Raw genomic sequence first — 21,278 nt, 5'->3', positions numbered from 1 at the left:
CTGGTATCATGAGCAAGTGTCATCCAGGAGGCCAGCAGGCAGCCGCCGTGTGGCCGGAGTGAAGGCTCCCGGAATGCGGGCTCCCGGTGCCTCTGAGGGGACTTCCTGCTGGGTTCTAGATGCCCCCAGTTGACCCATGTTTTGCTTCTCTTCCACCGCAGATATCAATGAGTGTTTGAGTATCAGTGCCCCATGCCCTGTGGGGCAGACATGTATCAACACTGAAGGCTCCTATACGTGCCAGAAGAACGTGCCCAACTGTGGCCGTGGCTACCACCTCAACGAGGAGGGCACCCGATGTGTCGGTGGGTACTTTAAAGAACTCTCTCTGCTCCCAGCATGCCCACCTTCATCTGGAAGGAAAGAGGCGAGCCCCAGAGCCACAACGCTCCCACTGGGCCCTCCTGCCCCCTGCCAGTCCCCAAGCCCAGGCCTGTAATTTCACTTTCTTGGACTGGTGCAAGTTGAACCCCAGCCGTCTACAGTCTCCAGCCTCGAGGCCTCACACCCAGCGAGGCCTCCCCGCTCACCGTCCTCTGTGGCCACCCGGGGCTGGAGGAGCAGTGCACAGACATGCAGTCCAGTCCTTCCCAGCTGCCACCAGACCTGATCATCCAACTTCTCCAGTTTCTGTCCTGCTCATTCCCTTGGTGGCACAATGGTTAAGTGTTTCACTACTAACCGAAAAGTCAGCGGTTCGAATCTCCCCTCCCCCAGTGGCGCTGTAGGGGAAAGAACTGACGGCCCACGAAGAACTGAGGTTTTGTAGGGACTGTTGGAAGGTGCCACCGAGCTGCTTCCAGCTCTTCGTGTCCCCGTGTCCCAGAGAACAGACCCCTGGCCCGACCTGTGCCATCTGCACGTTACTTCCGTGTGTGAGCATGTTGTCTCAGTCCCCGTGTCGGGCCATCTTGTTGAGTCTCCCTCTTTCTCACTGACCCTCCACTTTTCCAAGCGTGCTGTCCTTCCCCAAGGTCTGACCTCCCTGAGGACATGCCCACAGTCTGTGAGAGGCTGGGCCTCACCATCCCTGCTTCCAAGAAGCACTCCGGCTTCACTTCTTCCAAGACAGATTTGCTCATCTTCCTGGCGGCCCGCGGAGTAGGCAATACTCTTAAATCGTCCTAGAAACTGGTCCTCCTCTGTTGTTGTTGGGTGGCGTCAAGTCGAGTACGACTCATAGAGACCCCGTGAAGGACAGATCGGAACCCTGTCCTGTCCTGTGCTCTGACACCCTCAAGCCCTCTGCTGCAGTCACTGTCTCCGTCCATCTCATTGAGGGTCTCCCCCTCCTTTACTGACCTTCCACTTTTCCAACCATGATGTCTTTTCTCTGACTTACTCGTTGTCCGGCTTGTAGCCAAGGAGACACTGTGGGACAGTCCTGCTGTGGCACCAGGTCCCTGACAGGCCTGCTACGTCCCAACAGTGACTCCCCAGACAAGCCCCTTCCTTCCTGTCTCGGTGACTTTTGACCCTTACCTTGTCACCTCTGCCCACACGTACTCTCAAACACCTTGAGGTCTGGGTCAGGGCTTCCTCCTCTAGGCAGCCCACCTGGATCTGGGTGACCTGAAGAGGCCCCCTGTCCCACCCGTAACTTGCAGGACATGCTCTCAGCGCCTGCTCCAGGGTGGCTGGCGTCCCCAGGGTCGGGTGAGGTGGGCCCTGTCCATCCTCTCTGCCCGTCCCCCAGCAGGCCGTCCATGAGATCGCAGCGAAGCCTCTTCTGGACAGGCAGGCTGGAGTTTGCCACTTTCCTGCCCCCCGGATTTCCAGCTTTTCTCCCTTCTTCCCAGATGTGGATGAGTGTGCACCACCCGCTGAGCCCTGCGGGCCGGGCCACGTCTGTACCAACTCCCCGGGCAGCTTCCGCTGCGACTGCAAACCTGGCTACTATTTCGACCCCATTAGCCGGACGTGTGTGGGTACGTGACGGCCCTCTGCGTGTGCTTGGGGTCGAGGGGACCCTGCCCAGTACGTGAACCCTGACTGGGTGGACACAGAGGCTGCCCTCTCCTCTCAGAAACCATCTGGCCACCTCAGTCAGACTCGATCTTGTCGCTTCTGCCCTCAGCCACGTGGCCGTACCTGCCCGTGTGAGCTCACCTGAGGGCGGGTGCCATGTGTCTGCTGGTGGGCCTGCTTTGTCAGACTTTGTCACCCGTCTGCAAGGCCTGTGGCCAGTATGTGGTCAACCAGGCTGGCAGAGCCCCAGGCTAGACCTGTCACCCGGGTAACATTCCCCAGGGGTGTCTGGTATGTCCTCTGACCCCTGCCCGATCCTGGTGGGCCAGGCCAGGCTGGGATTGGGGTGAGCAGACAGGGGCAGGCAGGCAGCCTGGGGCTGGTCAGATCCCTGCTTGCTGAACTGGGGTCAGTTGCTTGTCCTGCCTTCTGAGCCGTGGGAATGAAGGGAGGAAGGGGTGGGAGGCTCCCCGGGCCCGAGTGCAGGCCGGGCAGCCACACAGCTGCCGAGGTGGACGCCCTGAGCCCTGCCCTGCTTGCAGACATCAATGAATGCCGGCGCTACCCCGGCCGCCTGTGTGGTCACAAGTGTGAGAACACGCCCGGTTCCTACTACTGCAGCTGCACCGTGGGCTTCCGGCTGTCGGCCGACGGCAGGTCCTGCGAAGGTGAGGACGACAGGGACCCTGGGGGAGTGGGGCAGGTGAGGGTGACAAGAACCATGCGGGCACAGGGCAGGTGAGGGCAAGTGAGGCTTACAGGGGCCATGCGGGCACAAGGCAGGTGAGGGTGGCAGGGGCCCTGGGGGAGTGGAGCAGGTGAGGGTGACAGGGACCATGGCGGGCACAGGGCAGGTGAGGGCAATAGGGACCCTGGAGGCGTGGGGTGGTGCTGAAAGTGAAGGTGACAGGGACCATGCAGACATAGGGCAGATGTGGGCTGGTGAGGGCAACAGGGACCCTGGGGGCATGGGCAGGTGAGGGTGACAGACCATGGGGGCGTGGGGCAGGTGCGGGCAGGTAAAGGTGCTGGGGTCCATGCGGGTATGGGGTGGTGCTGAAAGTGAGGGTGACGGGGACCATGCAGGCACAGGGCAGGTGAAGGTGACGGGGACCCTGTGGGCACAGGGCAGGTGCGGGTGACAGACCATGGGGGCGTGGGACAGGTGTGTGGGCAGGTGAGGGCAGTGGGGACCGTGGGGGCGTGGGACAGGTGTGGGCAGGTGAGGGCAGTGGGGACCGTGGGGGCGTGGGACAGGTGCGGGCAGGTGAGGTTGATGGGGATCATGGGGGCACAGGCAGCTGGAGGGAAGATGAAGATGGCAGTAGGTGAAGGTGTGGTAAGGCCTGTTAAGATGAAGGTGGGGCGGTGGCTAATGGTGCAGAGAAGTGAAGGTGGGCTTGGCTGGGGCCTGGGTGGGATCTGGGCAGGCAGGAGTGGGACTGGGGTGGGCCTGGTTGTGTGCGGAGCTGAGGGCAGAGGCAGGACCTGGGTGCCGTCCGGCACAGGGTCCTGGGGAGCTGAGAGTGAGGCTGGGGTGAGGTGAAGTAGGGCTGCTAGGGAGGTGACGGGGCCTGGGGCGGGGCCAGTTATGTGGAGGGCAGAAGCGGGCTCTAGGGCTGGTCTTGGGTCAGGGTTGGCTCTGCTGCAGTGGAAGGTCCTGTGCTCAGGGCCTCTTCCTTCCAGGGAAGCCACCTTCCTTCCAGATGCAGGTGAGCCTGTGTGTCTTTGTTTACTGCTGTGTCTGAGCAGTCCACGGGCCTTCAGGAGCTGATCTCTCTGGAGATTGCCAGGCCTTTCTTGTGTGGCGCCTGTGTGTGGACTAGCACCTCTGACCTTGTGGCTAGCAGCCAGCTGGACACGTGACTTGTTACTGCCACCCAGGGTCTCATTTTGCTCCCCCAGATCTTCTCAGAGGGCTGCATTAGTGGGTGACACGGGTGGATTGCATGCCGAAGTGAGCCAGGCCTGACACTGTGACCAGGGGCCGACACGGTCTCCTTTCTGGGTGGTGTGGGGTGGCGAGCTCACTGAGAGGCCACGCTGGCTGCGGCTGGGAGCACAAGCTGGGAGGCGTGAGGCCCAGCACTGACTGCCCTGAGTCTGCACTGTGGCTGCCCCCACGCCAGTGTCTTCCTGCGGGCTCTCAGATGCTGTCTCCATCTCACGTCACCCCATGAGTGAGGAGTGAACTTGTACCCGAGGTGTGTCAGTGGCTGAGTTCTCGAATCTAGTCACCAGGCCTTTCCTCTGAGGGACCTCCGGGTGGACCGCACTGCCAGCCTTCTGTTCAGTCACTGTGGGTAACCTGTCACGGGGTGGACAGGGGGCCGTGCGTTGGCATGACCGGGCTGACAGGTGATGGGCAGTGCGGCCGGGTAAGCAGGTCTGCAGCAGGTGCTTGGTCGCACCTTGCGGGTCAGGTTCTGTGGTCAGCAGAGCCGGGGGACGAACTGGACTCTAGCAGTCCTCCAGGCCACTGCTTCTTGTCCTGGGCCCCTTGGCTCCCCGTAGGCAGGTAGGACCAGGCCCCAAGCCTGGCAGTTCTGAAGTCCTGGACTAAGAAGATGTGGAGATACGCCCAGGTGGGCTTGTGCTGTGGGAGATGGAAGTCACATGGAGTGGGAAGTGGGGTGGATGTCTGGGTGCTGGGCTCCCCCTGAACTCTGGAATCTGTCCTCAAGAAATAGACCCACTCGGTGTCCAGTGTGGGGAAATGGACTCGAGCTTGAGCTTGGGCTTCAAAGAGCGCTGATGAGAGAGACGGGTGGGCTGAACCTGCTGGAGCCTCAGGGTGCTGGCCTCTGCTGTTGGCATGTAAACGGAGCCAGGTCAGCATGCTGGAGGGTTTGCAATCCCGGTCAGCTGGCCTTCTAAAGGCTGCCCCGCCCACTCGTGCACTGTCTCCCGCTGCGGGTGCTGTGTGGACAGTGGAGCGGGAGGACAGCACCACAGCTGACCTGAGGGTCGGGGAGAGAGCCGGCGGAGGCCGTGACTCGTGTTAGTGAGAGGTGAGGCGGCCTGAGATGGGACAGCGGCGGGGAGGGAGACGTTCCACACTCTGGGAAGGGGGTCAGCTCTCCTTAGGGTGCCCCCAGACAGGTCCCCATCTCCACACTCAAGACACCCCACCTTGAGCTGTTAGGTCAAGTCAACCATGACTCGGAACAACCAGCCCCGTGAGTGGAAGACCGGAATCCCACCCCATCCTGGTTATTTTGGTCGCCTGGTGCTGCTGTGGTGGTGCCCTGGTGGCCTAGTGGGTAAGGACTTGTGCTGCCAGTCTAAGGCGTGGTGGTTCAAATCCACCAGCTGCTGCATGGGAGAAAGATGCACCATCACCTCCCGTGCAGTGCACAACCTCTAAAACCCACTGGATGGTCAGTTACGAGCTAGCCCCGACTCGCCGTCCATCAGCAGGGAGCGAGCGGTACTGTGGCAATGAGTAGATGGGTTTTCTCATAGTCTAGGAAGCCAGCAGTCCTGTTTTGGGGTGCCAGGGAAGGTGCTCTCTCTGTCAGCTCTGGGGACGACCTTTATCTTTGCTTCCCCAGACCCCTATTCTTTTAGTCTCTGGGGAATTTCCACACAGCATCTGTCTGTCTTCATTTGCATTTACTTACCTCTGAAAAAGGACCCCTGGTGGTGTAGAGTGGAGTGTGTTGAGTTGCTTATCAAAAGGTCAGCAGTTCACCTTCCCAGACACTTCTTGGGAAATGGACACTCTTCTTCCTGTAACGATTTACAGCCTTGAAAACCTGGTGGAGGTCACCACTGGAGCGGGGCGGGGGACAATGGGGGGAACTGACTGGGGAAACCGGGTCGGGGGTCACCATGGGGGGAATTGACTGGGGAAACCTGGTGGCGGTCACTACGGGGGAGGGGGAACCGACTGGGGAAACCTGGTGGAGGTCACCATGGGAGGAACTGACGGGGTGGCCATAGGTAGGCTCTGTGTTTCTGCCCTTTCATCTCAGAAGTGATGAGACGTGGGACCACCCTGCACTCAGAAGGCCTCATAAACTTCACACATAGAGTCTTCTTTCCATTGGGGTCACCCCCACAGGTCCAGGGGTTCACACTGATACTCATATTTTGGGGAACTCAATTCAGTCACAGCCAGGCACTCTGCTCCCACCCACAGCCTGTGTGTTCCTGGCCGCTGTGGAGGCCGAGAGGAGGGGAGTCCTGGGCAGTGACCTGGGGGCCTTCTCTTTCAGACGTGAACGAGTGCGCCAGTAGCCCCTGCAGCCAGGAGTGTGCCAACGTCTACGGCTCTTACCAGTGCTACTGCCGCCGGGGCTACCAGCTCAGTGACGTGGACGGTGTCACCTGCGAAGGTGAGGGCGCCCCTGTGGACTGTGGGAGGGCACCCCGGCCCTGGCTCCCACCTACAGACTGGCTGTATCTCAGTGTTCACAGGGGATGGTCTGAAGAGACTCCCTGGGGGATGTGAGTCTTCAGGGTGAAGCCTCTGCTTCCCACCCTTCCGGAGAGCCAGTGTCCTCTCTCTGTCCTTCTGTCTGTCCTTTCTCGCTAAGATTTCTTGGGGTACATTTAACCCATTGTGGAATGAGGCTTGGGAAGGAATAACCCACTCCGAGTGTTCCTCAAACATGGACCACTGCTCGTGGGAACCTGTGCCTCGGTTTCCCGTGACTTGCAGTGGTCTGCGCAGCCCATTGCCACGGCTGGGCAGTGCCATGCCTCCCTGGATGCACTTTTGAACTTGAACAATTTCCCTCTGGAAGCCCCTCCCTGGTGCAGACCGGGGCTACCCTCCCACCTTACACGGGACCTTAACGTGACTCTGTGGTTGCTGGTGGATTAACTCAAAAAAGGACAGAGAACCAGCACAAGAGCTTACGTGGCAGCTGTGGTGACGGCAGGGACTGTTTTCCTTTAAGAACTTGGAAAAGCGCACAGCAGGGAATGCGCCAATTCCTACAGGAAGCCCAGTGGCTTCCGTGAATTCTGAGAGTTGTGGACTTCTGAGAGTTGTGGATGCTTCTTTTTTTTTTTTTTTTGATTTAGTTTGTTTATTTTTCATTTCAATGAATATCTACAGAGATTTTGGAATTCCATTCATTCATTGTTGCACCCTTCTCCCCGCATAAAACCCCCCCTTTGCTCCTCTCCTTGAAATCAAAAGAAAAACTCCCTCATTGGTACACAATCCCCCCGCACGCAGTGGACGGTGGGAGTGGATGCTTCTTGTTCTCTTTATTGAATTGTCCTCCCTTGTTGGCATTGACCTTGTTGGCCCCTGAGTTTCCCATCTCAGCTTGTTAGCTGCTGCTGTCTGCTGCACCTTCTCCAGGACGTACCGTGTTGTTTGTTTGTTGTTGTTATTATTATTAATTTTAATGAAAATTTACAGACATTTTGGATTTCCATTCATTCATTGTTGCACTTTTCTCCCTGCCCATCCCTCCCCTCCAGTTCATTATTCTCTTTGAAAAGTAAAAGAAAAATTCTTTCATCATTTAACAATCCTTCCCCTCAAGTCCACTCCACTATGCAGCCTTCGTTCTGGACTCATGACAATGCCTAATCATATATCCCTTTTAAACAGTTTTCTCCCTCATCTGTTTCAGTGCAGTCTACATTATTTATCCCTTCTTTCTCAGCCTCCCCTCAACCCCGATGTCAGTCCCGTTTTACATCAGTGGCACTATGCAGTATTTGTCCTTTTGTAACTGAGATATTTCACTCAGCATGATATCCTCCAGGTTCACCCATTTGAATAATATTGCCTGAGTTCCTTGTTTTTCAGTGCTGCATAGTATTCCATTGTGTGAATATACCACGGCTTCTCTATCCATTCGTTTGCTGAGGGGCATGCTTTGCTAGTACAGCTTTAATGTCATGCCTTGAAAAGGTGTTTTCCTGATTGTGATAAACTATAGGTAACTGAGCAGTTTTTGGTGGACAGCTGGTGACATGGACTGTGTTAATGCGCGGTGCCTCCGTCCCTGGTACCTGCAGGTGAATTTCCCGTCACCGTCAGCAGACACTCCCAGCGTGCTAAGCAGTGCTTCCCCGTCCTTCCTTCCACCCGAGTCACTCCTTGTCCACTTGGGGCTCGATGCATTCTCTCGGTCTAGCTATTTCATACACGTGGAATCATGCATAAGCAGGTGTGTGTTTTTATCAGCAAATTTACCATGGCATGAAGGCAAGGAGCCTTCAGCTGTTGACCAAGAGGTTGGCAGTTCAAGCCCACTATCTGCTTTTCCAGAGGAGGCTGAAGCAGTCTGTTTCCATAGAGATGTAGGATTTTGGAAACCCTCTGGGCACCTGTGCTCTGCCCTACAGGGTGTCTGTGAGTCGGGCTCGACTCGGGCATGCGTGGGTGACGTTAGGGGTGACATTAGGGCACCGTGGCTGCTCCTGTCTCTGCACAGCTGCCCTCCCTCGTGCATGCTTCCTGCCACGAGCCTGCTGTGTGACCTGGGCTGATCTCGCCCTCTCTGGGCCTGAGTGCTTCCTGACTCGTGGTGTCTGAGGCCACCCCAGCTCTGGCACTTTGAGGCCTCCTGTGGCCAGCTCGTCCTGTGCTGCTGTCCCCGTGGCGCGCGTCCGGTGGGGACTCGGGACTTCTGGGTCAGCGGGGAGGTGCTGGGACTCGGATGATGAGGTGGGCGTTGCTATTGCAGACATCGATGAGTGCGCCCTGCCCACCGGGGGCCACATCTGCTCTTATCGCTGTATCAACATTCCCGGGAGCTTCCAGTGCAGCTGCCCCTCGTCGGGATACAGGCTGGCCCCCAATGGCCGCAACTGTCAAGGTGAGCACGGTGACGCAGGGCTCGCTCGGGTCATGCTTGGGGGCCCCTGTGGGATGGAGGGCTCTGTGGGTGGGCCACCCCCAAATCAAATGACCGAGGGGCCATGCACACGGGTGCTTCTACCCAGCCGAGTCCTGGGTCCACACCCATCCCCTCCCGTAATCAGCCACCCTAGACCTGAGCCCACTGCCCTGCTCTCTGCTGCCCCTGGAGGCCAGGAAGGGGATGACAGGCTTTAAGAGGCAGGTGCTGGTGGCTTGAGAGGAAAGGGGTGTCTGGACACCCCCTGTCTGCCAGCTCGCCACCCACAAACCCTTGCTGTGGGTCCAGAGGTAAGAGCAAAGTGCAGAGCCAGATGGTGGAGGCCACTGTCCTGAGAGGTGACCACCCAGTCAGGTGGGGGTGAGGATAGCTGTGGAATGTTGAGCTGTGCCTGTCGACAGCAATGGCTCTGCAGACACGTGATGGTCTGGCTGGGCTGGGGGTCAGCTCCCGCCTGGGCTCAATGAGGGAAGGTCAGGGCGTCCATCCTGGGCACGGTGCCCTCCTCTGAAGGACACGGGTCACTGCATGTCTGACAGCTGAGACGTGGTGCAGGGATGGAGAGTTCTGGACTCACACGCTGGACATGGCGCCGAGGCCCTGCTCTCTGTGCCCACTCACGGAGACCCAGCAGGACAGAGCGGAACTGCCCCGTGAGCTGTCCACGGCTGGGCACGCTGTACGGGAGCAGACTGCCTCATCTGCCTCCAGAAAGAGCTGGTGGATTCGAACCGCTGACCGTTCAGTTAGCAGCTGAGCTCTTAACCTCTGCACCACCCCACACTGACCTCCCTGTCCCGGAAATCAACCAGCCTGGGGACTTCCCACCCCAGGCATCAGTCGGGGCCGCTGGGGCCGCATGCCTGCACTTGCTGGTTATAAAGTGGCAACTCTGGCCAGACGTGGGCAGAGCTGGGTGCGTGGCCATGAAGACACGCTAGTCCTGGCCTCTGGAGGGGTCACTTGCTGTGTCCTTTCCTGTCCCTGGCTGAGCTGTGTCCCCAGAGCCTCGGATCTATGTCTGCCCAGAATAGACATTCCTGAGTCCAGGGGATGGATGCCTGCAGCGGGTGGTAACACTCCAGTGCTGTAACCTCTGTCACTGTCCCTGAGACACTGGTCAGCCTGTCGGCTGCCTCCTCACATGGGATGGTGACCATGGCTTGGTGCCTCCTGGGTGGGGCATGTGCCCCAGGACCCAAGAGAGAGGTGCTGGGTCCCCACCTGTCCCAGCCCAGCTCTGTCACTGAGGACACTTGTGCCTCAGGCCTGTGTCTATGCCCTGGACACCTCTGTGGTGATGGGAGCCTGGCAGTGGCCTCACCAGTTGTGGGCACTACTCGATCTCCCCTGCTGAGCCTTTGCTGTTGTCCCTGTCCACCTGTTCAGGGACTTGGATGACAAGTAACTAAATGCCGCCCAGCTCCCAGTTGGTGGGAACCCTTGATGCCGGCCGTCTGGGGGTTCCGGGGCCTCACCGTCACTGCTCTTGGGGGTGTTTGCAGACATTGACGAGTGTGTAACCGGCATCCACAACTGCTCCATCAATGAGACCTGCTTCAACATCCAGGGTGGCTTTCGCTGCCTGTCCTTCGACTGCCCGGAGAACTACCGCCGCTCGGCAGACACGTAAGTCACCCACCCGCCGTGCACCGTCTGCGCGTCCCGGTGGGCCCAGTCCTCCTGCTGGCCTCTCTCCATGGCCGCTTCGCGCTTCCAGGCCTCCTCGCTCCACGGCCCACCCTGTGGCTCTGGGCCTCCCTCCATGGCCCACCACGTGGGTCCAGGCCTCCCTCCACAGACTGCCCCGTGGCTCAAGTTCTCTTTCCATGGCTGTTCAGCAGTTTGAGGCCTCCCTCCTCGGCCTGTCTGGTGGTTTACTCCTCCGTCCACGCCCACTTAGACTCAGCCCTCCTTCCGTGGCCCACCAAGCCTCGGGTCTCAGCCCCATAGCTCAGAAGCCAAGGCCTTCATGTCAGTCGGCGCTGACAGTCACTGAGACCCTGCCCGTCCTGTGCTGTCCCCACAGTCACTGCCATGTTTGAGCTCCCTGTTGCCCCACCGTGTCACTGCATGTCCCTGAGGGGACTTCACTGTCACTGAGCATGGTGTCCACCTGCAGAGGATGGCCTCTGGCTGACGTGTCCAGTGTGAGACCCAGGCTCCCACCTCCCCTCTAAGGAGCCCTCTGGTTACACTTCTTCCAAGACGAACTCGCCCCTCACCTCGCTGTCCCCACGTGTAGTCAGTGTCCTTCCAGACCACGGTTCCCACCACAGTTTGAAGGCATCAGGTCTCGTTTGGTCTCCTCGCCCTCTGTCCAGCTTGTGTGTATGAACAAGGTGATCAAAGCTGAGGGAGGGTCTTTGAGAGATGCGGAGGCCTTTGAGAGAGGCTGAGGCCTTTGAGAGAGTGGAGTCCTTTGAGAGAGGCTGAGGCCTTTGAGAGAGGCTGAGGTCGGGGAGCGCTCAGGGCCTGGCTTGTGTCTGGATCCAGTGTCCCTGCCCCCAGGACCAGCCTGGGCCTTGGTTCTCATCTGTCAGGAGAAGTTCCAGAACTTGTGCTGATGTGTTAGTGGCTCCGTGAGAGCCGAGGGCCAGCCAGCCCCGTGACGGGTCAGGGTGTCACTACTGGGCACTTCACCTGGGAGGCAGACTCTGTTGTCTGTGTGAACCAATCCTGGAAGTGTCTGAGCCCTGAAGCAGGGCCTGCACACACTGTAAGCTGACTCTGTCTGGGGCCTTGGGGCCCCTGAACCCCTTGTTCAGGGGAACCTGCCGGCGTGGTTCTCCTCACTCGCCCCACCCGTGACCGAGCACTGCAAGCCTTAAACAGTTCACCCAGCATCACCGTGGTGGTTTCTGGAGATGCCCCGTGCTAGGGCCCCAACACAAACTGTCCCCCAGAAGTGCTCCAAGCCCAAACAGCGAGGTGCCCTCAGCTCCAGATCCCAGAGTATCCGCACTGTTGATGCCGTACATCTCTAAGACCCTGGTCCCTGGAGTCTGTCCATGGGCCTCCCCCTGGGGACGGTCATGCTGACTCTGACGGGTTCCATGCTGGCTCTGCCCTGCGTGTCCCTGCCCAGCCGAGGAGTGCCTGCCTGGCTGCCAGAACGGGGCACTCAGTGTCAGTCCCTGTCACCTGTCAACCCCTGGGGTGCCGACAGTGGCCTCTGCTCCCCCCGGTTTGCTTTTCTTCTGGGTGACCTCTACCCCCTCACTTCTTCCTAGGCCTGACTGAGGGAGGCTACTCAGAGCCGCTCTGGGGTGGCCGGCGTACCCAGTGATGTTGGGTTACACAGTGCCTCATGGGCCACACTGGCTGTGTCCCCCCTTAGAGGGTGTGTGGCTCTTGTGACCACAGGACGCTGGCTCTGAGGTCTCACGGGCCTTTGCTGGTGTGAGGTCTCAGAAGGGAGTTGGGCTTTATCTGAGAGACAACAGGGGAGGCCCTGAATGGGGCCTGTGTCCTCCTGAGCCAGGCGGGCATGTGGCCATTTAGAGTGAGACTGATTGAACAGAGGCGGAAGGAATGGAGCCAGGCTGAGAGGTCAGAGGGCAGGTTTGAATTGAGGCGCAAACAATGGTGCTGGGCACCTACTGGGAAACCTGGCCACTGTATTTCTACTCAGGGCAGGTGAAGGGGAATCCATCACTTTCCATAAGGATAGAAGTTGGTAAAGCTCAGGAGACGGGTAGCATCCCACGACTGCCCCTCCGGTGATGGTGATGACCTCAGCCTTTATGGTCATTATCCGTGTCCCCGTTAGGGTGGACTCTCTCTTTCAGCACCAGCTCCTGCTCCACAGTGCCACCCAGTGGCCGTCGCTGTGCAGAGGCTGTCAGGGCGATGGTGGGATCAGCCAGGCTGTGTGGTGAGGGGCCCCCACACATGCAGGCATCTCTGCTGACCACACTCATTTATTTGTTGAGCCCAGGGCATGGAGCTGTAGGTCAAGTGGACACGGGCTTTATCCTGTCTTGGGATGCTGCTCCCAGACCCCAAACATTGTAGCTGACGCATCACCGACGGGAAGTCTTGGGCACACCAGCTGTGTGAACCAGGCTGGCACTCGGTGGAGGAGGTCATTGTTCTCATGGTTCTGATCCCTCAGGCCAGAGTCTCCTCTTAGCAGCCCTATTGTCTCAGGGCCCCTCGAGGGAGCAAATGGTTCAAAATGAGCTACAAACAGATGCGTTGGTGATGCCAGCCCACCAGAAGTACTGCAGAAGAAAGGCCTGGCAGTCGGCATCTGTAAAGATGACAGCCAGGAAGACCCTGCGTCTCAGTTGGACTTGGGGTCACCGTGAGTTGGGGGGACTCTGGCAATGGAGATTTTCTTTTCTCTCATCAAAACCCTAAGCCTCTAGACAGAAATTTTCCCCCCTAACCCTGTAAAGCCGTTTTTAAAATTGAGAAGAGGTGAGTTGAAGAAGGCAGTGGCCAGCAGGTCTGTGTTGACATGTGACAGTGGGAGTGACTGACTGTCCAGGATCCTTGACAGGAAGGACCCGGGCCTCCCCCTGCCCCTCCACGTGTGTCTGTCACTCTGTCTCCTCAGGCCGAGCGCTCTCCTCCTCTTCCTCATTATGGCCTCAGGGACCCAACCACACTGGGGATGGCTGACCTCATGGCTCCCTTCTGCCCACAGGAGGACATGCCAGCTGTCCCCGAGCCCTCCATGGGACTGACACATCCCTTCATCCCTCTCGTGGGCTGAGCTCTCTGCTGTCCACTGGGAAGCCAGAGCATGCCTGGGTGGCCTTGGTGGCACTTTTTAGGGAAGGGACCCCATGGACATCTCTGAGCCCAAGGGTGTAATGTGGGTGGGTGGAGAGGGGTGAGTATCTGATGTCCCCTCTGCTGAGACGGTTTCCAGAAGGACAGGAGCAGGGGGGTCGGAGAAGCTCCCCAGGATGAATGACGGCGTTCACACAGCCGGGGACCCTGGTGGCAGTCCCTTGCTCGCAGCCAGGACTTGCCTGGAGGGGCCTTTCCTCAGATCCGTAGTGTTTCTCTCTAGGGGTGTTTGCTCCGAACCTCAGGTGTTATGCTCAAATGTGTTAAGAGTGCAAACTTGGGGCACTCTGATCTCTCAGTAAAGACACAGTTTGGGACTCATGATAAGGAGGCTATCCGTGGAACCTGGGGTGCCTGGGTAGAGCTGGGGTGCCCATGCCCTGTTTGGGGTACACTTGGTGACAGCAGCACTTCCACCCCAGCCAGACAGCCATGCTAACAAGGTGTTTGTGGTATGTGTGGTCTGAGCACAGCTGAAATGTTGTGATTTCTGGCCTGTTTGAGTAGATTTGGGATGGAAGAAGGTAGAATCCAGGGACCCTGGTGACATGGTGTTAAACGTGGGGCTGCTCACAGAAGAGTTGAGTCTGAATTGATCAGCCCCCTGGGGGAGAGAAGACCTAGCCCCGTGAGTCCACAGCGGTCAGGTCCATTCTGACCCACTGTGACCCTGGAGGGTGGAGGTGAGCTGCTTGGGGGGATTAAGGCTCCTTCAAGTTGCTGATGGTTTCCGCCTCTTTATCTCTCAGCACAGTTAACCACTGTGCCACCAGCCTCCTGCCCTGTGATTGCAGCATGGGAACCCCAGTGAGGCAGTTCTGCACTGTCCCATGGTGGCGCCGTGAGTCAGCATTGGCTCAGTGTCAGGACGGCAGGGCAGAAGCATCTGCTTAGAGCCGAGGAGTGGCCCGGTGCTGGGGACTGTGGAGAAAGCCCATCCACCTGGGGAAGCTAGAGGGAGTTAGCTCATTGGTGGCGCAGGGCTTTGGGCTCTGGTGGATGACTGTGGATGGATGACTTCTGGCCTGAGAGGAGGCATGTCCAGCTGTCTGGTGTGGGCTGGCCTCGGGAACTGTGCCAGAGTACCACCCACGTGTCTCCTTCCTCACCTTGTGCTGGGTTAAAGCTTCCTTCTGACAGATCACCCCCCTCCTCGTCCTTGGCCGGGGCACAGCCCTCAAGGGAGACATGGCAAAGAGAAGCCCTAGGAGGGAGATCCTAACTCCCCCCACAAGCCAGTGCCTGCCTGGAACAGGTGTGCCTGCGGGGGGCGTCCTGTCCAAGAGCTCAGATGGTAAAAGGCTGAGTAAACTCCTGTCAGATCAACAACTTGGAAACAGATCCCAAAAGAAACTCCACTCACAATATCAAAAGTAAAATTAGTTCGTGTAGCTCAGTACAGACATGGAAGTGTTCAAAGCTGAAAGGGGGACGGAGGAGGTCCAGAGAGGATTCCTTCTGACCGGCGAATGTTGTGGGGTTGTTTTTAGATGCTGCTGAGTTGGGTGTGACTCATAGTGAGCCTGTGAACAGCAGGTCTGGACCATGTCCTGTCCGACGTCATCTTCATCTCTGACATATGTAAGCCTGTTGCTGCAGTCACTGTGTCCGTCCACCTCATCATGGGTCTTCCCCTCTTTCACTGACCTTCCACCTTTCCCGGCATGATGTCCCTTTCCAGGGAAGAGTCCCTCCTGACAAGTTGTCCATAGTATGTGAGATGAAGCCTCGTCGTCCTTGCTTGTACGGAGCACCTGGCTGCACCTTCTCCAAGACATACCGTTTGTCCTTTTGACCGTCTGTAGGGTATTCAAACACTCTTTCGCAACAACACACCAGCTTCCATTTTTCATCTATCATCTTTATTCATTGTCCACTTCTCAGATGCATAGCAAGTGGTTGGAAAGACTATGGGCTGAATCAGGCGCACCTTAGTCTTCAAACTGACATCACTGCTCCTCAGGGGCTTGGAGAGGTCCCTGCAATAGACTTGTTCTGCCAGTGCCATCGATGTTGGTTGTGGATCGAAGTAAGATGAAGTTGTTGAAAGCTTCAATCTATCCTCCATCTGTCATGATGCTGCCTGTCCATCCAGTGTGAAAATTTTTGTCGTCTTGATGTGAAGATGAGTTGAAAATCAAAAGGGCTGAACTCACTCGACATTTCTTAAATTGAAGGAACTAAAAAAAAACTAAGCTGAGAGTTGGAACACTTAGGGATGCTATGGGCAGAATATTGAATAATCCATGAAGCATTAAAAGAAAGTGCAAGGAGTATACAGAGTCGCTGTACCAAAAAGAATTGGCTGTCACAGAATTTCAAGAAAAATATGTTCAGAAGGCAATGATGGTGGAAAAAGTGCAGACAGCTCTGAAAAACTTGGGAGAAATAAGGCCTCAGGAATAGATGGTATACCAATTGACATATTTCAGCAAACAGATGCTGCCCTGAACGTGCTCACCAGGTTGTGCCAAGAAATCTGGAGGACAACTACCTGGCCAACTGTCTGGAAGAGACCCATGTTTATTCCCATTCCTAAAAAAGGTGACCCGATAGAGTGTGGAAAGTATCAAACAATATCATTCATAACACACTCAAGCAAAATCCTGCTGAAGATTATCCAAAATCAGCCGGAACAGTATATCAACAGAGAATTACCAGAAATACGAGCTAGGTTTAGAAGAAGTTGTGGCACTAGAGACATCACCAGTGTCAGATGGATCGTGACAGAAAGCAGGGTACCAGAGGCATGTCTACCTGTGTTTCACTGACTGTGCAAAGACAGTTGACTGTGTGGATCACAACAAATTGTGACTTTCCTAGACAAGAATGGAAATCCCTGAACACTTGATGGTGCTCATGCGAAATCTCTACACAGACCAGGAAGCAGTCCTCAGAAGAGAGCAAGGAAACACTGCATGGTTCAAAATCAGGAAAAGAGTGCGTCAGGGAGGCATCCTGTCTTCATACCTTTTCAATCTAAATGCAGAACAGAACATTCAGGAAACTGGGCTTGATGAAGAGGAATGTGGCATCAGGATTGGAGGAAGATTTCAACAACCTACATTATGCAGATGATGCAATCTTGCTTGCTGAAACTGAGGAGGACCTGAAGTGCTTGCTGCAGAAGGTCAAAGACTATAGTCTTCAATATGGATTGAAGCTCAAAATCAAGAAGACAAAATTTCTCACCACTGGGTCAATTGGCAGCATCATGATGGATGGAGAAGAGATTGAGCTTGTTAAGAATTACAGCTCGCTTGTCTCCACACTCTTGGTGCCAGCACTAAGGAAATCAAAAGACAAATTGCACTGGGGGAATCTGCTGTCGGGACCTCTCCAGAGTGCTGGAGAGCAGTGATGTCAGTCTAGAGACTAAGGTGTGCCTGAGCTAGACCATGATCTTCACGATTACTTGTTATGCAGCAGAGATCTGAACAATGACTAAGAATGAAAGAAGAAGAATCAATTCCTTTGATTTGTGGTGCTGGAGAAGAGTCTTGAACGTACAGTGGACCACCAAGAAAACAAATAAATCTGTCTTAGGATGAAACCAAGTTTCTCAATGTCTTCTTTAGCTTTAGATGAAGGAATGTGTATTTGCATAATAGTTGTTTTGACGGATCTTACTTATATGTGTATTGATAATATCCTGTCACTCTCAACATTATATTTCAGGATAGAACTTGACTTTTAACTTTTTGACCATGAAAGTAACACCAGTCTTCTGTTTTTCATTCCTGGCATAGTATATATACACCATATGATTATGTGATTCTAAGGGGCCAAAGCTAGTCCATCTCATCTCACTAATGCCTTGAATGTCAATGTTCATGCATGCAATTTCATTTTTCACAATTTCTAGTTTTCTGTCATTCAACCTACATACATTCTATTTCAAATTATTAAATGATGTTTGTCATTATTTTTCCTCATTTCAACTGACTTCCAATCTGGCCTCTACCACTACACTTCTATAACCACATTCCTCTACTGTTCACAGTGTTGCAGATCCTGTTATTTAAGAAGTGAGTGGCAAATCCTGCTTCCTAGTCTGTCTTAATCTGAGATCTCTACTAAAAGTTGTCCACGATCAGTAACCCTTGTGGCATTTGACATACCAGTGGCATAGCTTTCAGTATCACAGCAACTCACCAGTTACCTCAGTCCAGCAGGCTGACAGACAAGAGCCGCACTGATTAGAACAATGTTCTCCCCAAACACAACAAACTGACAGTTTGATTTGTAATTCTGATAGCAAATCAGTGTTCACACCAGGCCCAAGGGTATGGTAGTGAAAAATATGGACTTGGTGACAGAAATGAGGTTGGAGAACAAATGACTGAATTCTGTATGTTCGATGATTTAGTCATTGCAGAGACTTTTTAAAAAAGATATGCAAATAGTGACTATTCGTGTGGACCTCACGTGATGGACTGCTTAGGAATCAGATGGGCTACATCTGTGGAAAGAGTCGTTGGAGAAGCTTAATATCAACAGTCAAAACCAGGCCAGGAGCTGACTGTAGAACCGACCATCACTTATTCATGTGCGAGTTCAAGCTGAGACTGAAGATTTCAACAAGTCCATGAGAACCAAAATATGACTACGATTTCATCCCACCTGAACATAATAGTTATTTCAAGAGGGAATTTAAGACACTGAACACTAATGGTCGAAGACAAGATGAGCTGTGGAATGACCTCAAGGGTATCATCTAAAAAGAGGGCAAAACGTCGTACGTAGAGGAGAAAGATTGTAACAGATGTTAGAAGGAACCCTGCACATTGCACTGGAGCGCTGAGAAGCTAACGCAAAGGGAAGAGACGCTGAAGTGAAAGAGTGAGACGGAAGATTTCAAAAAGCAGCTCGAGAAGACAAAGCCGAGTATTGTAACAGAACGGGCACAGAGCTGGAGTCAGAGAGTCAAGAAAGAACTCGCCCTGCCTCGGGCTGAGAGAATGGAAAAGGAAATCCAAGCCTTGAGTTGCAATACTGAGAGATGCTTGACATGGAAATACTTCAACAGCAGCATATGAACAAGACGTTCAAGCACTGAAAAAAATCAGGCCCTGGGGTCAGTGGGATCCCAACTGAGCTCGTTTTTTTAGTGTGTGGAATGTGTTCTGCCAATTCCTTTGGGCCTTTACACCTTGCTTCTCTTTACTAGGACTTCTTCAGAGTATGGTGGGCTTGGTGTGCAGGAGGCAGAAGCTGATCTCTGCCCCCATCCTGTTACAGGAAGTTGGAATTTGTCAGGAAGTCAGAATCTGCACTATCCTGTCAGAAGAAGTCACGAGCTGTCCCCGTCCTGTCGGAAGTCAGAACCTGCCCCTGTCCTGACACAGGAGGACACGCAAAGTCAGAACCTGTTCCGTCCTGTCACGGGAAGTCAGAACTTGTCCCCAGAAGTCTGAATCTGCCCCATCACATCAAAAGAAGCTAGAACCTGTTCTTACCTGTCACAGGAGCTTAGAACGCATTTCATCCTGTCCTAAGAAGAATCTATACCCTTTCTTTCACGAGAAGTTAAAATCTGTCTCCATCCTGTCATTGGACAGTATCGTGCTTCTCCCCAGCCTGTTGTTACAGGAAGTTGAAATTTGTCCTCTATGTCACAGAAAGTTGGAATCTGTCCTCATCCTGTGTCACAGGAAGACAGAAAGATAGCTACCTCCATTTCAGGCCTTGGGACCACGTTTGGGACACTGGGTCTGGAGCACAAAGCTTGGTGACAGTCTGGGAGCTGGGGGGAGACTACTGTTTGTCTGCACACAACTCTCTTCCGCTCGCTCTGTGTCCCAGGGAGAGCTACTTGGCTTTTCTGGGCCTGTTTCCTAATCTGGAAAAGGGGACTGGACACCACCTTCATAGTATGATGATAGCAGTGGCTCAAGAGCCTGGCCAGCGCTCCATGCGAGGCAGTAGCCATGGTGGCCAGTGCAGAGGCAGTTACGTGGAGGTCATCTCTGTGACCCAGCCAAGAGCTCAGGGCAGCCCTGACCACTGCCTGTGCCTGGACGACACCCGGAGGGCGGAACGTGCCCGGCCAGCTCGTCCTGGGTGGGGCTCTGCTGGTGAGCAGGGGACACCCTCGCTCTGGACAGGCGTCCCCAGCCAGCAGCGCCGAGGTCCCACGGTGGCTCTCCCAGGTGAGTGGGGCTGCCAGGGGGCGGCAGGCGTGCAGCCCCCAAGCCCCTGCTCCGCACGCCGCCCCGCTTGCTGAGTGTGCACTAACCCTGTCCGTGTCTCTGTCCACTTGTCTTGCAGCCGCTGCGAGCGCTTGCCTTGTCATGAGACTCAGGAGTGCCTCCAGCTGCCTCTGAGAATAACCTACTACCACATCTCTTTCCCCACCAACATCCAAGTGCCGGCCGTGGTCTTCCGCATGGGCCCCTCCAGCGCCGTCCCCGGGGACAGCATGCAGCTGGCCATCACGGATGGCAATGAGGAGGGCTTTTTCAGCACCCGCAAGCTGAGCCACCACAGCGGCGTGGTGGTCCTCACCAAGCCGGTCCCCCAGCCCAGGGACTTGCTCCTGACCGTCAAGATGGACCTGTACCGCCACGGCACCTTCAGCTCCTTTGTGGCCAAGCTGTACATCTTTGTGTCCGCTGAGCTCTGAACGCTTGCTTCGGTCCACGCTCCCTGGCGCTCTCCATGCCCTCCTCTCCTGGCATCTGAATAAAGTCTAGCTGGAGGCCCCTTGGCTGGACTTGGTTTTATTCTGCATGGCCATGTGTTCCGTGTGCTGATCGCCTGGGGCAGAGCTGACCTGTCCCCTGGCACCCGCAGGGATGAATGAGTGTGCATCCAGGGAGGGAAAAGCGAGGCTGGGGGCTTTCTTCCTGAATCTCCAGGAATAAGGAGCTCCTCCTTCTGTGTTCTGTTGGATGCTGAGGGAGAGATGGTGTCTGGGATGTCTAAGCTGTCTTCACTGAGCGCCCTCCCCCACTGGCAGCCTCGAAACCGCCCAGGGAAAGGGATGGGCTGGTGCAAGGACACTGGCCTGTTGGCAGCAGTGATCTAGCGTCCAAATCCTGGGGCCCCTCCTTGGTCCCTGTGGCATTTCTTGACTTGGTTTCCCCCAGACGCGAGGCCATTCTGACTGAGGGTGACGTCACAGGACAGATTAGGGCTGCCCCGCGGTCACCAAGGCGTCAACTTTATCAAGCTGGATGTGTAACCACCCCAAAACCTGCAGAGTCCTGGGATTCTTTCCCACTCTGTCTGTCTCAAGGGGACGCCCGGAGCTGTGGTGGGATGCTACCCAGCTAGTGGCAGGCCCTGGGACCAGCCTCGGGCCAAGTAAGGGGGCACCTCTGTGGAGGGGAGGAGCGTGGGCCTGACCCCGAGGAGGCCAGCGGGCAGAGGCAGTTTTAGGGGGTGTTCATTGGCCCAGTCCTGCCCCAGCCCTGCACAGAGAGCATCCGTGGGACTAGGGGTGGTCGAGTGTTTGACCCGCGGCCACACAGCCGATGTTTGAACCCACATTGCTGACACAGCACTGAGTTTTCCCTCCAGTCCTCCAGCGTGACCCTTCGCCATATCCTCTTTGTGACTTGGGGGACCACTGTCTTCACCCACCCTTGGCTGTCTCCGCATTCACGTCTCTGCGCTGCAGTTGGAGCTTCTTTAGACACAAATGGGACCGTCCACCCCTGTTTAAAATAC

General features: G+C 55.7%; 1 protein-coding gene across 1 annotated transcript in view; it reads left to right on the top strand.

Annotated features, from left to right (window-relative positions):
• FBLN1 (fibulin 1) overlaps nt 1-20,229 on the top strand; it is a 49,516-nt gene extending 29,287 nt beyond the window's left edge. The window contains exons 8-14 of the mRNA XM_006888031.1: nt 162-305; nt 1,800-1,928; nt 2,511-2,636; nt 6,189-6,308; nt 8,628-8,759; nt 10,307-10,430; nt 19,875-20,229. Of these exons, the coding sequence (XP_006888093.1) occupies nt 162-305; nt 1,800-1,928; nt 2,511-2,636; nt 6,189-6,308; nt 8,628-8,759; nt 10,307-10,430; nt 19,875-20,229 (1,130 nt within the window). The remainder of the gene's footprint in view (nt 1-161; nt 306-1,799; nt 1,929-2,510; nt 2,637-6,188; nt 6,309-8,627; nt 8,760-10,306; nt 10,431-19,874) is intronic.
• Nucleotides 20,230-21,278: the final 1,049 nt, after the last annotated feature.

Source organism: Elephantulus edwardii, unplaced genomic scaffold (assembly GCF_000299155.1).
Source record: "Elephantulus edwardii isolate Elephantulus edwardi_28Jun2011 unplaced genomic scaffold, EleEdw1.0 scaffold00064, whole genome shotgun sequence".
NCBI classification, from domain to species: Eukaryota; Metazoa; Chordata; class Mammalia; order Macroscelidea; family Macroscelididae; genus Elephantulus; species Elephantulus edwardii.
This window is presented reverse-complemented; position numbering and strand designations above follow the sequence as displayed.